Source organism: Piliocolobus tephrosceles, chromosome X, assembly GCF_002776525.5.
Source record: "Piliocolobus tephrosceles isolate RC106 chromosome X, ASM277652v3, whole genome shotgun sequence".
Classification (NCBI taxonomy): Eukaryota; Metazoa; Chordata; class Mammalia; order Primates; family Cercopithecidae; genus Piliocolobus; species Piliocolobus tephrosceles.
This window is the reverse complement of record NC_045455.1, coordinates 46,119,794-46,135,511: the sequence shown is the minus strand read 5'-3', so window position 1 is coordinate 46,135,511 and position 15,718 is coordinate 46,119,794. Positions and strand designations below refer to the sequence as shown.

At 33.8% G+C, this 15,718-nt stretch overlaps 1 protein-coding gene across 2 annotated transcripts in view; it reads right to left on the bottom strand.

The window, feature by feature from the left end:
* The window catches only part of KLHL1 (kelch like family member 1), a 414,035-nt gene that overhangs the window by 174,917 nt on the left and 223,400 nt on the right, over nt 1–15,718 (bottom strand). For both annotated transcript variants that reach the window (XM_023185609.1, XM_023185603.1), the window contains one exon: nt 645–857. In XM_023185609.1, coding sequence (XP_023041377.1) covers nt 645–857 — 213 coding nt within the window. The remainder of the gene's footprint in view (nt 1–644; nt 858–15,718) is intronic.

The window sequence follows — 15,718 nt, the reverse complement described above, 5'->3', positions numbered from 1 at the left end:
AAGAGAAGTTGCCACTCTTCCTCTAAGTTGAGTGAACTTAATGATCTTATTAATTTTTCTGTACCCTACTTAACTCATCAATAAAGTTAAGTTGTCTCACTTGGTGTCTAGAGGCTCCTTAGCTCCAATTATTAAATATTCCATAATTCTAATTGCTAAGTACTGTTAAATCATAACTCTCTACTATTCAAGTACGTTTTATTCCTCTGCAGAGGTTGAAATACCATGCAATGAAGCTTTGAAAATCACACAGAATATGCATTTACATCAATGGATGATCACATTAATACATCTTACATCAAATAATTGATAGGAGACACTGTATTATGATTAGGCATTTTACATGTATTATGTAACCGATGTTCACAAAACTTTTGTATGGCAGTATGATCACATTTTATAGATAAAGAAACTGAATATCAGAGAAATTAAGTGATGTTATCATAATCATATAAGTTGCCATGAGTCAATCCATGATCCATCATCATACATCATTTTCCACCATCACATTTCACTTAAAAATAGTATTTGATAAAGACATTTAAAAATGTGAATACATAATTTAAAATGTGTTTTGATGTTTACTTTTAACATAGGGTTTTTCAGTACGTTGAATCTATTGAAACAGCATCACACATCATTACCTGTGGTGGAAGCAGTGGCAGTCTTATAAAGGCAAGGAGCATGCTCAGGTCGTTGCATCTACTCTGCATGTCATACTTGACCCACATCATCAATGCATGGAAAATGGTTTCTTCATCAGGAACATTGACGTCATCACTGGCCAGTAGTTTGTGGAGCTCCTCAGCTGGAAGGAGTAAAAACTCTTGATTTCTGATAACTTCCATTATGTTTTCCTGCAGGGAGAAAACATCTTGGCATAAATTCTGTTTCACTTTTATTTAGCTAGTAAAGCATTTCAGAAAGAAATAAGAAAAGTAGTCAATAACCTTTGTTCTCATTATAACATAATCCTTGAGACTCAATCCTTCAGAAACTAGAAACTGTTAAGATGAAAGCATTGTAATTGTAATTGAAGTGTAAATGTATCCCAGACAGCACAGATCTTGTAATAAGTGGAGGATTATAATACTGAGCTTTGTTATACCGGCAGAACGTGCTAAGTGATTAAATGTTCAAGTTTCAAGTGTACTGCTATATAAGATTTGGTGAACAGGAAAAAATAACATTTCACATTTTTAAAAGCTTGACTGTATATATATAGACATATATATGAGAATCAGAAAATGATACTAAAATTGCATAGATAAAAGTAGCACTATAAGATGCACCATTGTTTATTCAAAAGAGAAAGAATAGGACATATAGGCCACTGAAGTCACAAAATCCAGTATGTTCCACCCTGCTATTATCTCTTTTCCCTCCCTCCTTTCATGACAATCTATTTGGCTTAGTTCATATTCCCATTTATTTTCTTCCTGATTGCTCCCGTAATCTCTTAATTACGCTGCCTAACTCTATTCTTAGATTCTCAGTTTCATCCTCTATAATGATGCCAGAATAATATTTCCAAAACATAAATGTGCTCGTGGTTTTATTCTGAAGCTTTTGTTTTGTTTTGTTTTGTTTTATGATTTCTCCTTATCTTTTGGTTCAAATTTATTGTTTTAGCAAGCTGCTGTTCATACCTTTTCTGGTTCTCTTTGTTTTTCGATTTGCCATCTTGTTTGACATGTCCTCCCTCATTTACTCCATTGCTTAAAATGACTTTTATCAACCTTGCTGTTCTAAGTTTCTGCCACATTCCAAGATTCAATTCAAGAGCTACCTATTATATATGGCTCCTCAAGTTTCTATTGAGTCCCATTTGACCTGGTGACCCCTTCACTATCCCCTTATGGTATGTAGTGGGTATATCCCTGCCACAGCAGATACCACACTGCAGCCTAATCTTTGGTAAACGTAGACATCTTTTCACAAATTTTAAGCTGTAAGACCCTGATTTATATAACCTTGTATATCTAGATCCTGGCAGAAAGCCTAGAAAACAGCAGAGGAGCAGTACATATTTGCTGAATACATGAATTGATAATCTCTGCAGAGAAAAATAGAATTGTAGAAACAGCACAGGATAGTACAGTGTTTTAGCAACATGTTTTTAAAACTACTTGTCAAAAACTTTCTTACATTTTAAGCAAAAAGGCTTCTGTGGACGATACATGTTTAGAGAGAAGACAGAGATTCCGTTGTGTTTGGCCTTCTCTGCTCCACCTCTCCCCATGTCTCCTGGGATAGCTCCACGATATAACAAACTCTTCTCAGGTTCTAGTTTTAAAGCCACAGTGGTGGCAGCAATATCCACAGGAGACATATTTTAGTATAAAAACTGCAGTAGAGTGACACTAAGACTCTTGCAAAGAAGGCATTGTGACTATCCTAAACAGAGTAGAGGATTCAGCAAGTAACCATTCATCTGTATGTTAGAGCAGTTTCAAATTTATTTTTTGAGGAGAAACCTGGCCTGTGTTATAGTATATCCTTGGAGCTGAAGTAACTTCAGCTTTCACAAAAGGGCACTAACTTACTTTCAGGGTGTCTGTCATACATTTACATTAATCGTATAATAATAATACAATTTGTAAATAATGTCTTTATTTATACTAATTGACTTCCCAGAATAACTGAAAGTAGTTATTTTGGCTCCAGGAAATTGTTTTGTTCCTTGTGTTTCCTTTGGGTGCTATGTAAATTGTAGATGTCCAATAACTATTCATGTAATTAACAAATTACGTGTTCTGGGATGTTTTGCCATCAGATTAAACAAACAAACAAACAAACAAAAACAAAAACAAAAAACCTATGTTAAACTAAAGATGTTCTGAGGAATCTTTGAAAGATTTGTCCATCTTTTTTTCCAGTTACTAAAAAATCTATGCCTCCATTAAAATACACACAGAACTCTATAGCTAGGCCATCAGAATATAGTGAGGGATATCATAAAAAACAGCTCTATGAAACTCCTAGTGGTGTCTGTCATAAAGATACTGTTCAAGGCATATTTCATTATATTTTATAGTGTCCTCTTTATGATGACCCTTGGGAGAAGTTTCTTTCAGGTTTTAGCAGCAAGAATAATTGCACTTCTCCTGAGTAAATTGGTTTGCTTTTATCATGGATGTTGTAAATTATGAAATTCATCAGATTTCTCTTTTTATTTGGCCTCCAGAAAACTTAGAGTCAAACTGAAATCTATCTGGTAGGAAGGCTATAGACTTTTATAGTTTGATTTCTTTTTCGGACAGCTCTGATAATAGTTTCATTTAATAACACTACAGCAGTTTTTCTTTTCTTTTTCTTTTTATTTCTCATCTAACTTAGAGAATATTCAGGTAATTTTGTATTTTTGGAAGTTACACTAAATCTTTTGGTACCAGCAGCATTGTTTCTACAAACTGCTGTAAGTAAATGGGACCTTAGGAGCTGGTATCACATCTTTCACACTTACCTACATATTATTACATAGGTGTTAATTTTTTTTTCTTCTACATTTTATTGAATTGCTCAATTCTCCTTGCTGTTTTCTTTTTTCCATCAAGCCTCATTTTAATGATACTTTGTTTATGGTACCTACACTGTAGGTTCTGGAAATTAATTGTTTTCACATCATTATGTGTTATTGCTAAAAGAGAAAATATACATTCAATGAGTTTCTTACATTGCTTGCATATGTTAGCAAACTCCTTATTGTCTATGAAGATCATATAACAAGAGGCCTGGTTGCCTTTTGTACAATCTCTTTCTTAGGTTTATCCAATCATCCATTCGGCATAAGTTTATTGAAACCCTGATATATGGCCCTGGTAATCGTCGTAAGGACAAAATGGATTTGAATAAAAAACTCGCCATGTGGGAGACACCTATAAAAAGTGCAGTATCTGGAAAATGATAGTAGTCAAATGTAGAATCCAGCTTTTCAAATGAACCTAGAATATTGGAAAGGAGTTTAAACCAGAAAATGGGAAGTGGAGACATATGGTATTCTGGCCAGTGAAATCCATATAAAGACAGAATAACAGGGAGTATAGTATGTGATGCCATAGTTGAATATATTGAATCTCATATGAACACACATACATACATACACCCATTTTCTACATATGGGTTAAAAATGCTTGTTATAAAGAAAGATTTTGGCAACAAACGTAAGTTGCCATTTCATAAGACAGGATAGTTATAAAAATAAAAGCTAAACTACTATTTACTGTGGCTTCTTCATAACATTTTAAAATAATTTTTCTAGCTAAAAAAATGTAGTTTTGTGTTATCCTGAATAGACGGAAGTTTTGTACTGGTTTCTTTGTTTGTTTAATGATTTCCTGGACTTAACATAAACATATTTTCTAATATTCATTTCTTCTGTGCATTAATTAAATTATGGTCTTCCCCCATTAATTATTGTTAATAATATAAATATAACTGTTTTGAAATTTTATTAGAGATATAACTTTTTTATCTGAAAATTAGCTGAAAACTAATGGTAATATTGTATCAAACAACATAAGTAAATCCCTTCAACTATCATCATTTTGTTATTAGGTTTAAAATATGGATATTAAACTATAGCAACATATTTTATTATTGTTTAAATAACTTTAATTTTGTTTACTTAATGAGTAGCTAATATCAAACCAACCCATTATATACTATATGTTTAACTTAAGAAATCTCTCTCTCATGGAAATCTACTGAGTTAAGACTTATGTCTTACCATCTTATATTCTGTGACCATTAGTTAATTACAGTCAACTCCCAATCACTGTTCTAAGCATTATGGAAGGAAGATAAATCCTTTGTCAGACCACTGCATAATCTCTGGCTTCATTTCAATGCCCCAGAGGATAGAGAATTTATTTAATTATCTGTCTAAATAGTTATTGGTTAGAAAGATGAGTTCTTAGGAGGCTCATAATGCCAAATACCTGAAAAAACAAAAGGGGATCCTGGAATTTGGCTACATCCTCTGGTTGAGGTTGATTAGGTAAGTATGAAAAACATAATCTTTGGGTCTAATGTTTTGGGTCAAAGATTTTAAAATTTCTAATTCTGTAAGCATCCTTTGCAAACAAAGTTTTGAGGGTTTCGTGATATATGCATGGTTCTACTATTTTAAGGATTGAGATTGAAAAATTCATCTTTTGACTTCGGAGGCAATGTTTTCCTGTTATGTTATGTACTAGATTTAAATGAAATTTTCAGTCTTCTATTTCATTGGATCCAACGGTACAATGTAGGCCACAGTGGCTGTTTCCCCAGAGGGCACAGGTGGTAAACCTTAGCCGCAGCTTTGGTGTTCTCTATCAAACAGCTTTTTCATTTTTTACAACAGGGCCAGGTTGGTAATTTTCTAAATCTTTAAGATCTGCTTCCCTTTTGATTTTAAATTCTGTCTTTGAATTATTTCCATTTTCTTGAAATTTACTATAAGCAGTTGATGGAAGCAACGTGGCTCCTTCGATACTTGGCTTAGAGATTTCTTCTGCCAGGTATTTTGCCACTCACAATTTCTTCTTTCCGCAAAACGCTGGGATGCAAATACAATTCAGCTAAGTTCTTTGTCACTTTATAACAAGGGTCACTTTTCCTTCAATTACCAAAAACCTATTCCTCATTTCAATCTGAGACCTCATGAGGATGGTCTTTACTGTCATAGTTCTACCAACATTCTGATCGCAATGACTTATGTAATCTGAGACTTTCTCTACTGTTATCTTCTGAGGTCTCACCTAATTTCCCTTTACAGTTTGTTCAAGGCAGTATCAGTTTATTCTAGCATGCATTTCAAAACTCCTCCAGCCATTATTCATTACATAGTTCCAAAGCCTTTTCCACATTTTTAGTGATGTGTTATAGTATCAATTTCTCAATTCTCAGTATCAATTTCTGTCTTACTTATTTTCTGAGCTGCTATAAAAACCATCTTAGACGGGATAATTTATAAACTACAGAACATTTCTGCTCACAGTTTTAGAGACTGGAAAGTCCAAGATCAAGGCACCAGCAGATTTGTTGTCTGACGAGGGCTCCTTCCTTATAGATGGCATTTTCTTGCTGTATTCTCATACGGCAGAAGAAGCAAACAAGCTTCTTCTGGCCTCTTACAAGGGCACTAATCCCATTTATAAAGGCAGAGCCCTTATGATCCAAATACCTCACCATGTCTTTTAGCTTTTAATAAAACCACAGTGGGGATGAGGTTTTAACATATGTAATTTGATGGGACACAAATCATAGCAGCATCCCTTCCAAAGGTTATATTTAACATTAACCTAAGAATATGACCTTAGGTGGAAATAGGGTCTTTGCAAATATAGTTGATTAACTTAAGAAAAAGTCATACTGGATTGGGATGGACCATAATCTAATGACTGTGGTCTTTCCAAGAGACATTTTGAGACACACAGATACACAGTGAGTAGAACTCAGTGTGAAGAAATGAGAGACACAAAGGGAAGAAGGTTATCTGAAATGGAGGCAGAGATTGTGTGTAGTTATGCTACCACAAACTGTGGAATAACAAAGATTGTCAGTAACAGAAGCTGGAAGAAGCAAGAAAGGATTCTTCTCCAGATACTTTAGGAAAACACATGACCCCAGGAACAATGTGACTTTGAATTTCCAGTCTTTAGAACTGTGAAAAAGTAATTGTAATATATTTTAAGCCACCCATTTTGTGGAATTTTGTACAGCTGATCTAGGAAACTAACGCACATCGTTGGAGAAATGTATAAAAATTATAATTTTAAAAAACTTACTTTAAAAATCTCAAATAAACTTAAGAAAGCATCACAACTATTTCCAATCTTTAAGAATTTCTAAGTTATTTCTTTTATGGAGTAATGCCTTTAAGAAATACTAGTTTTCCCATGTCCCTTATGGAGGATAGCAAATGTCAAGAGTTGTAAATACAATCCGGGTGAGCACCTTAAGTGTAAGGCTGCATATATGCATATTTGTTGCATAGGTCATATATATATATGTGTTTATTGCTTAATATATATATATATTATTTGATTATTATTATTTTTTTTTTCTGGTTCTCCTCACCCATCTATTTTGAGCTTAATGTCTTACTTTGACCTATGTGACATATATGCACCCTTACTCTTGAGATGCTCACCTGGATTTTATTTACAACTCTTGATGTTTCTGGGTCTCACAACATGATATGGTGATTATGGGTGATATAATTTGGAGAGTTGGACAGGATTTAGATGTCAACTTTGCTACTTACTGACTGTGTGACATTAGGGAATTGGGTTTCTTGTATGTAAATGAGGATGAAAATAGCATCCATGATAATGCATTCTTATCAGAATTAAGTATGAAGACTAAATTAAATTTATTATCCTTAGAGGAGTGCCTGTCTCATAGAAAGGAACACGTGTTAGCCATTACTATTCTGCATCTGACCCTACCCTTCACTTCAACCTCCTCTTGCTAGCTCTAGAGGCTATATTAACATTATTTTCTCTATTTTTTCTGATTATTCAGTCATTCAAGCTGATGGGTGAGGAGAACCAGAAAAAAAATTAATCAAATAGATAGACCAGGTAGTATAATGGGAAGTGTCATAGACTTAAGGACAAAAGGCTGAGTTTCTAATCCTAGCCTTATCTTGACCATGAGTATGACTACATGTGAGCTCCTCTCAGCTTCAGCATTCTCCCCAGTAAAATAACAAGTTGTGACGATCTCATAATGAGTCTCCATTCCCTTTGAAATTCTAAGATAGTGTTCAACAGTTCAGTCAGCAACTTTGACACGGGGATTAAAAATTCAGGCAAGGCAAATAATCAAAACATTCAATTCATGTTTTACGGGATTCTTTCTTTATGTGTAGTATATGCTTAATACTGGAAATACAGGAATTAAAAAAAGAAAGGTTCTGGCCTTAAGAATTTTACTTTGTAGTGAGGGGGACAGTATAGCATTATAAGATAATTGCATCCATTTATAATAAGAAGAAAAATTTAGTGATTTGAAGAGGATGACAACAGAAGTGAAATAAAAGAGACCAGATTACATTTTTGTCCTTTCTGCAATAACAATTTCCAAAAAAGAAAATGTTTGTAATAGATCATAGATTCAAAAAGCGCTAAGAAAATATTGATGTCATCTGGTCCAATTCTCATTATCTAGACAGAATATCAAATAGGAATTACCGCTATCTAACATATTCTTAAATTAGAAGCATTCTTTGAAATCACTTAATTTAATTCACAATCCATGCACTTTTCTGTGCACTGATTACCCAGTAATTATTTTCAGTGATGGGAAACCCATGACCCTGTGAGGAAGCCCCTATCACTGCTTCCTCTGCTGAATAGTTCTATTAGAAAATTGTCTGATTTTTGAAGTAACATCTGCCTTCTTGTAATTTTCTTTCATCCAAGGGCAAATCAATTACTATTCTTTTTATCACCTTTGTAAATGCCTGCAGATTAATATTTTTTCTTCTATATATGTGTGTGTGTGTGTGTGTGTGTATATGTATATATATTGTGTGTATACATATATATATATATATATGTATACACACACACACACGTATCTCATTATAAAGGCTAAAGAACTACCATTCTTTAATCTGTATAAAAGGTCCTAATTTTCAAAACCAGGAAAGCATACTAGAACTAAATATATAGTTTTAGTTGAAATTATATATGTCTCTGAATATACCTGCATTTTTCTTATTGCTTTAGAAATGATAAATAAAACAACAGTCAGCAGATATTTTTGACTATATATTGCTTATTTGCATATATTTTTATCATATATACACAAACATATACTTGTTTAATTAATATTATTTAAATTACATGACAAAGAAAAGTATTCAAAGAGATGTTAATATGTATAGGTTTAACGGTGTTTTCCTGTTTTCTCTGTATTTTGTTATCAGCTCTTAAAAAATAAACATGAAATATAATATTTTTAAGTGTTGAAATTCTTTGTTAGTTTCTTCCTTAATAATGGTACTATGCAGAAAAGTTACTAAATTCCATACATGTTTTGTTATCACACACATGAACCCTCTGCCGAGTTTCCCTTACCTAGAGCAAAATTACCTAGATACAACTCCTTGGGACTGAAGTGAATGACTGCCAGTTTTCAGTTTTCTTTATTAATTCTATAGCACCCACTAAGTGGTGGCTCCCTAATTCATAGTAACTATATTTTTACAAAATATGAGACTATTAATTTTTTTAAAAAGAAGTATTTATAATTATCTCAAGACTGTTTCTAGTGTCAGAAATAATTTCTGGTGGCCATTCTTCAAGATTATCATACAAGAGAAAATATATTTTTGTTACTATAACTCCCTTAAATATATGTGATTCTATGACTGTAAGTGGTCTCAGACAAAATACTGTTAAATAGATAAGAGGAGTTAGAAGTTACAGTGGAAACAACATTGACTTTTTAATAAGAAAGGAATGCTATTCCAATTCTGATCATTTCTAGTCAAGATTTTCCAGGCAAAATGTATTTAATAATTCTAAGACATCATCTCCTCACCTTGAACATAGATTTTTTAACCACATCTAGTTAACAAACATTTTGCTGGTTTGGTTTGAATATAAATTGATATTAGAAAAAAATAATATTTAAACTTTGGAATGTTATGCAAAACATTTGCAATTATTTTGGGAAGATTAACTCTTGTAATAATTTGGTCATTTCTCATACTGGATATATATTGGTCAAAAGTTTAATATGTGATACCTATTGTCTACTAATGTAGGAGAAAAGAACCTATAGAAATGATTTATAAATTTTATTAAAAAAAATTCCAGTCAGCTAAACTATACTACTTCTATTTTTTTGATTTAACAAAACTAATAAACTTATCAAATACGTTAATTACTTTGCAAAGTTTAAATATACATGTATAAATTATTAGAGTAGTAGTATGCATTTTATAATTAGTAATATTAGGTACATTAACTGTCTGGTAGAGTATAAACCTATCTCTTCTGCCTGCTTGATAAATTTCCGAACATCAGTATTTGCCAATATTCTTTGAGTGTCTAGCAAAGTCATTGAGAATGGTGGGGCTAGAAAGTTTAGGAGAAAAGATAAATCTCTGTACAATCTTTATAAAATCCCTATGTTTTTGACAGTTTAGAAGAAAATAGTATCACTGAAAATTAAATCATGAGACAATAACATACCTATGTATTGAGATCTGCTTCTTTTCATTGCAGTAAACTGTCCAGGGCACCTGATCATATAATTTTTCTGAAATGATTTCCAGTGCTTGATGAAAGAATAAAAGTAATGCTCCTCTACAACCTTACTAGAAACAGAAACTTGTAATGCAAGACAGGATCTCTGCTTTTCCTGCTTTAGGACATCTTTTAGAAAAGTGGCTGGAAGAATCTACTTTGATCTGTAAGAAAGTATGTATATTTTGTCAGGTGGTGCTTGTTCTGTACTTAAAGAAAACTGAAAAAAAAAAAAAGTGTATACCCTATCGTCTCAGAAAAATACAAAAACAAAAACAAAAAAACTTTCCATGAACTAAAGAATTTTATTGTCAACCTAAGATTTATTTAGTCTTTTGTCCTTATGCTTATAAGCGCAAATGATACTTCAGGAAAGCCTGTTATATACATAATTGGAAATAGCTAGACAATTGGGATAAAAAACATGTGTAGAAAGAAAGAAGTCAGTACAGAAGTTACTTACATAACCACATTGACTATTTTGTAGTAAAAGACAGCATTAGCATTATTCAATGAGGAATACATTATGATTTTGCAATTTAAGGTCTAAATGGTCCCCACAGAAGCATGTAAAATTTTAATTATGATTTTGCATTCATTTATTGCTTAATAAAAGGATTTAGATTATTTCCCTTCTGGGCTGAATAATTTACTAGTTGCTTACAACCAACATTAAAAAAATCACACCACTTATATTAACCTATCTTTGAAGCTTTTCTTAGCAATAGAAATAAGTACAATAATTGTCAAAGAAATTCAGGAAGAAATGAAAAGCAAACTATAAAAATTAACACCAACAAAATCCAAAAATGGAAACTAATGAAAGCATATACTCTACTTTAAAAAATAAAATGGAATAAAGTGTGATAATCCTCTTGGTAGCTACACAAATTTGTAAGAAATATTTCTCAAGAGTTTGTCAAACAATAATTTAGTACCTGCTATTAATGTATCTCTCAGCAAACAAAAGAACCACTAGCTACATTATAACATATATTGTCATATATGATGCACTAAATATGAAAGTTGGTACAAAACATAAATGCATGGAGCATTAATATATTTTATAACTAAGATGCAGGAAAAATAAACAACGACTGAAGTTCATATCTCACATTTTCATCCTGGATGGTTTCAATTCTGGAAATGGCTATTTATTATTTCTTCAAGCATTAGAAATGTACAATTATTTACTTATGTATTTATAGGTATTTGTTGTGCATGAAAAAACACTCTTTTTTTGTGAAACAGTGTTTGAAACATAGTTAAATTTTCCTTCACAATAAATGAGAAAATATTGTTAAACCTAGCGAGGGACGTTGGTTTCTTGCTGGGTGTGTCACTAAATATCCCTTTCCTTCAGAGTGCATTGACTGCCTAAGGAGGAAGGGAAAGGCAGGCTGTCAGAGGACACAAACACCTGATACCCTCACCATCCTCAGTTGATAACTATTTGAGTCCCAACAGGTTTGACCCACCCATAGTGAGTCCACTGCTACCACTGAATAACATGTCTCATAGTGGATATAGAAGCCGTGCAAGTCACTCTGTTGTCCTTTGGATCCACAAAGAAAGCATGAGACTATCACATGATGAGATCATTAACCGGATTTAGATTTATTGGTTTATCTGTACCATTCCCTGTGGTTACTGAGTCCAGTTAAACCTCCACAGAAACTCAAGTCAATAGAACTTCTACATAACCCAAGTTTTAACTGACAATTCCTCACCATGGAAAAAGTAGTAATGGTCAAATCAGCAAAGATTGACCAGTAGAAAATGCAGCATGAAGTGGTCACTGGCTGTCCTCTCCTGATCAGCTTAGTCAAGGGTCTTCCTCAAGAGATCTCAGAGTGTGGTTAATAATAATAACAATGGTTAATAATGCTCCTCACCCAATAATTCCTGCCTAGGTGGTCCCCTACGGTCTGCTCTAGGATAGCCTCTATTACTGACACAAACGCTATTCCTTCCTCCCCTCCCAATAAGCCTAAGGATGAATTGTAGAGCCCTGAAAACTTTTACATGAACCTCAGGACTGGGTTTTAAAACTAAGACAAGGAGTTTGCCTGAGTTCTTATGCTCCCTGGAGGAGATCAGAGGTCTTATGCCAAGATCAGAGTTTAATGGAGAGGTGGAAAGAAGTTCACTTCTTGGACCTTTTGGCTACGTGGTGCACAGGTGATACTGACACTTGCAACACTTGGCACTAGGATGCAGGGAAACAAATAGTCTCTTTGCTTTTGGATCTGAGGTCACCATCAATGAGACCCTTGTCAGGCTCAGATAAGAGTGAGTTCTTTGAACCTCTGTAAACTTCAAAGTTATGGCCCCACGACTGAATATGTTATTAGTATATATGCATTGTTTATATGTACTTCTGCTCATCTTTACCCACAAACCCTGAAAGGACTTGCTCACATTAGGGATATCTTAGTGGAGCATATGGAAATCTGTGAACCTATCCAACTAATGATGCCTAGTGCCACCATCTCTCTAAAACAATATCAGTGTTCTGATGAATAAAAAAAAAAAAAAAAAAAAATAAAAAAAAAAAAAAACTCTCTTTGAGACATATTTTTTTTTATTCAATGCCACATGTGGCTTGTGCACAAAGATTCAATGCCACATGTGGCTTATGCACAAGGCCTGGAGACTCACCATTGATTATAAGTGGTTCAATGCTGTATTCAGTCTTTGGTACCAGAGACATCTTACATGTCTGTCATAAAGATTATTACTTAAGCTGAAAGAATTTGGTCAGCTGCAATTGATATCACAGATGCAATAAAAATTACACATGTTTTTGTGATTCATCTACAGAGGGTGTCTAGAGTTAGCCATAAGAAAGATACACAAGCCAAACTCAGGCAGATTGTAGTGAGGAAGAATATATCCCCTCAGGCATGGAGCAACCCTCAGGTGATAATCCCAGGAATGAGAATAGCCTCACAGTTGCCCAGGGCTTTGGTATAAGACTGTTGATTGGACAAATGCTTTCTTCTCAAGGTTCATTATCATAAAATTATAAGGGAAGTGCAAAAGCAGCTTGTTTTAATATACAAAGATGACAGCAGACTTTCACAGAGCTCTTTCACTTTCTCAGAGCTGTTGTTCTTTTACATAAAACAGTCTACAAAACCTTGATTGGCCTGACATTCTACAAAACATCACAGGCATCCACTCTATTGACAATGTCACCATGGTAATTGGATTCACTCAATAGAAACTAACAATTATTCTACATAACCTAGTTATACACATGTATGCCAAAATGGACAGACTAATTTTATCATTTTCAAGAATCGTCTGCATCTGTATACTTTTCATTAATTATTTAGTCTGGAGCATAGCAGTAGAGCTCCTCTAGGTAAAGAGCAATGTCCAACCAGAAAAAAAAATGAGGCACAAAATTTATAGGAAATCTTTGAATTTTGAAAGCATCTAGAAATATGATTCAACTCTATTTGTTGCATGGCTCTTCAGACTATCCATTTCTAATGGGGCAAGGACAAGCAAATCCAAGTGGTTATGCAAGCTCCCCTGAAGTTTGTACAATATGACGTGCAAATCAATTAGTTCTGGAAGTATACATGGGGATAAGAATGTTGGGAAAAGAAATATGCTACTTTCATTGATAAAATCCTGGTTCACTCATTTAAAATTCTGTGGCAAGGTCATCCTCTGCAAAAGAAATACATGCCCATTCTTCACCACAATCTTGTAGTCTTAAATAGGGCCCCTTACAACAAATTTGTGAAAAAGGAGAGAATTCAGTCCTAGGTGAGAAGTGCATTAGCATGATATATTGATGCTAATCATGACAGTTATACAAGGAAATCCATCTTGTAGGCAAAGCTGTGAACAGCACACTTGGATGCCTACTCTGTATGAAGAAAAAGTGAGACGGCCTAAGTAAAGAACATACACGGCTTTCTAGGCAAGGAGGTCTGGGATAACCAAATGGCAATCCTGGAGTGATCACAAAGAATCTTTCTTGAGTACTTAGCAGACAGTATCCATTAGAGATTAGGCTCTCCACAATCGGGTATACATAATAATTTTTAGTATGAACAAGAGCAATTTTCACTCTTTAGCCATTTCAAAGTTGCTACAATAGGCCCACAAGCAGAGGACCATGACAGCAAAATGGAAGTTATGAATGGACCTAAAAATATGAGCTTTCCCTCACAAAGGCTAGCTGAACTTACTGTAACATTGTTAATTCTTAATATGGCACACTTCTTTAGGAGAGATAAGCCAGCTGTTGGAAGTAAACTACATAGGTCTCCTTCAACCTTGGAGTGGGGCAGACGTTTATGTTTTCTGGAATAGATAAATACTCTGGATATGGGTTTCCCTCTATGCCCTTCAATAACATTGGATTGCCTATAAAATTTCTGATTCATTGGTATCATATACTTAAAAAATATTCCTTGGAAAAACGAACATATTTTATGACAAATACAGTACAACAATGGGCTCATACACATAATATTCATTGTTCTCACCATATACCTCATGAAAGTTCATGTTAAACACCAGCTTTGAATATAGCTCAATGCATGGTGCAGCATGGTTCTCCAATATACAGCAAGTGAATTGAACCAATAGCTGACATTTGGTTATGTATCCCCAGTTGTTAGAATTTACGGATAAGGGAAACAAAATGTGGATTTAGGATTAGCCTTTTTCACCATTGTTCCCAGTAATCCACTTACGAATATGTACTTTGTTCTCCCATACCTTTAGGATTTGTAGAGCAAGAGATGGTGGGTTTTAGTGGAAAGGGCACTTTTGCTGGTAGGCACAGTAAGAGTTTTACTGCACTAGGATCTAGAATATAAACCAGCCCAACAGAGTTGATTAACATAATTTGGAAGAGACAGACATCATGGACAGAGGCATAAACTCTGACCTGTGAGAAAAAGAAGACAAGATGATTTGGCAGATAATTCATTTCCTTTTATCCCATTGATTGACAGCTCTACATCACAGTAGATGTGGCCTGTTTAGAAGGCATCTGTCCTTATAAACTACTAACTCCATTTTCTTATTAATTTGTGAACAGCTGAGAAATACATCACCTTGCATTTGATTTCCCTACTTTCTGTCCTCCTTTCCTGTTCCCCCTCAAATTTGTAGTCCTGAGACTGTGTATTCCAAAAAAACTTTGTGCATTAGCTTCTGTCTTTGGTTCTGTTCCAAGGAAAACATACATCTTTCCTTTTGTGAACTAATCAATTATTTATCTAATTATTACCATAAACAGAAACAAGAAACTCATGTCATATTTACATATGTAAGACACTGTACATGCAAATAGATAGAATAGAATGGAAACAACATTTACAGAGCATCGGTTAAATGCAAAGACTTATTTGATTAATTTATATTATGATATTTTGGTTAACATATTTTAATTCTTAATTGTGAATACAGAAAAAACAGTGAAAAAGAATCCACAT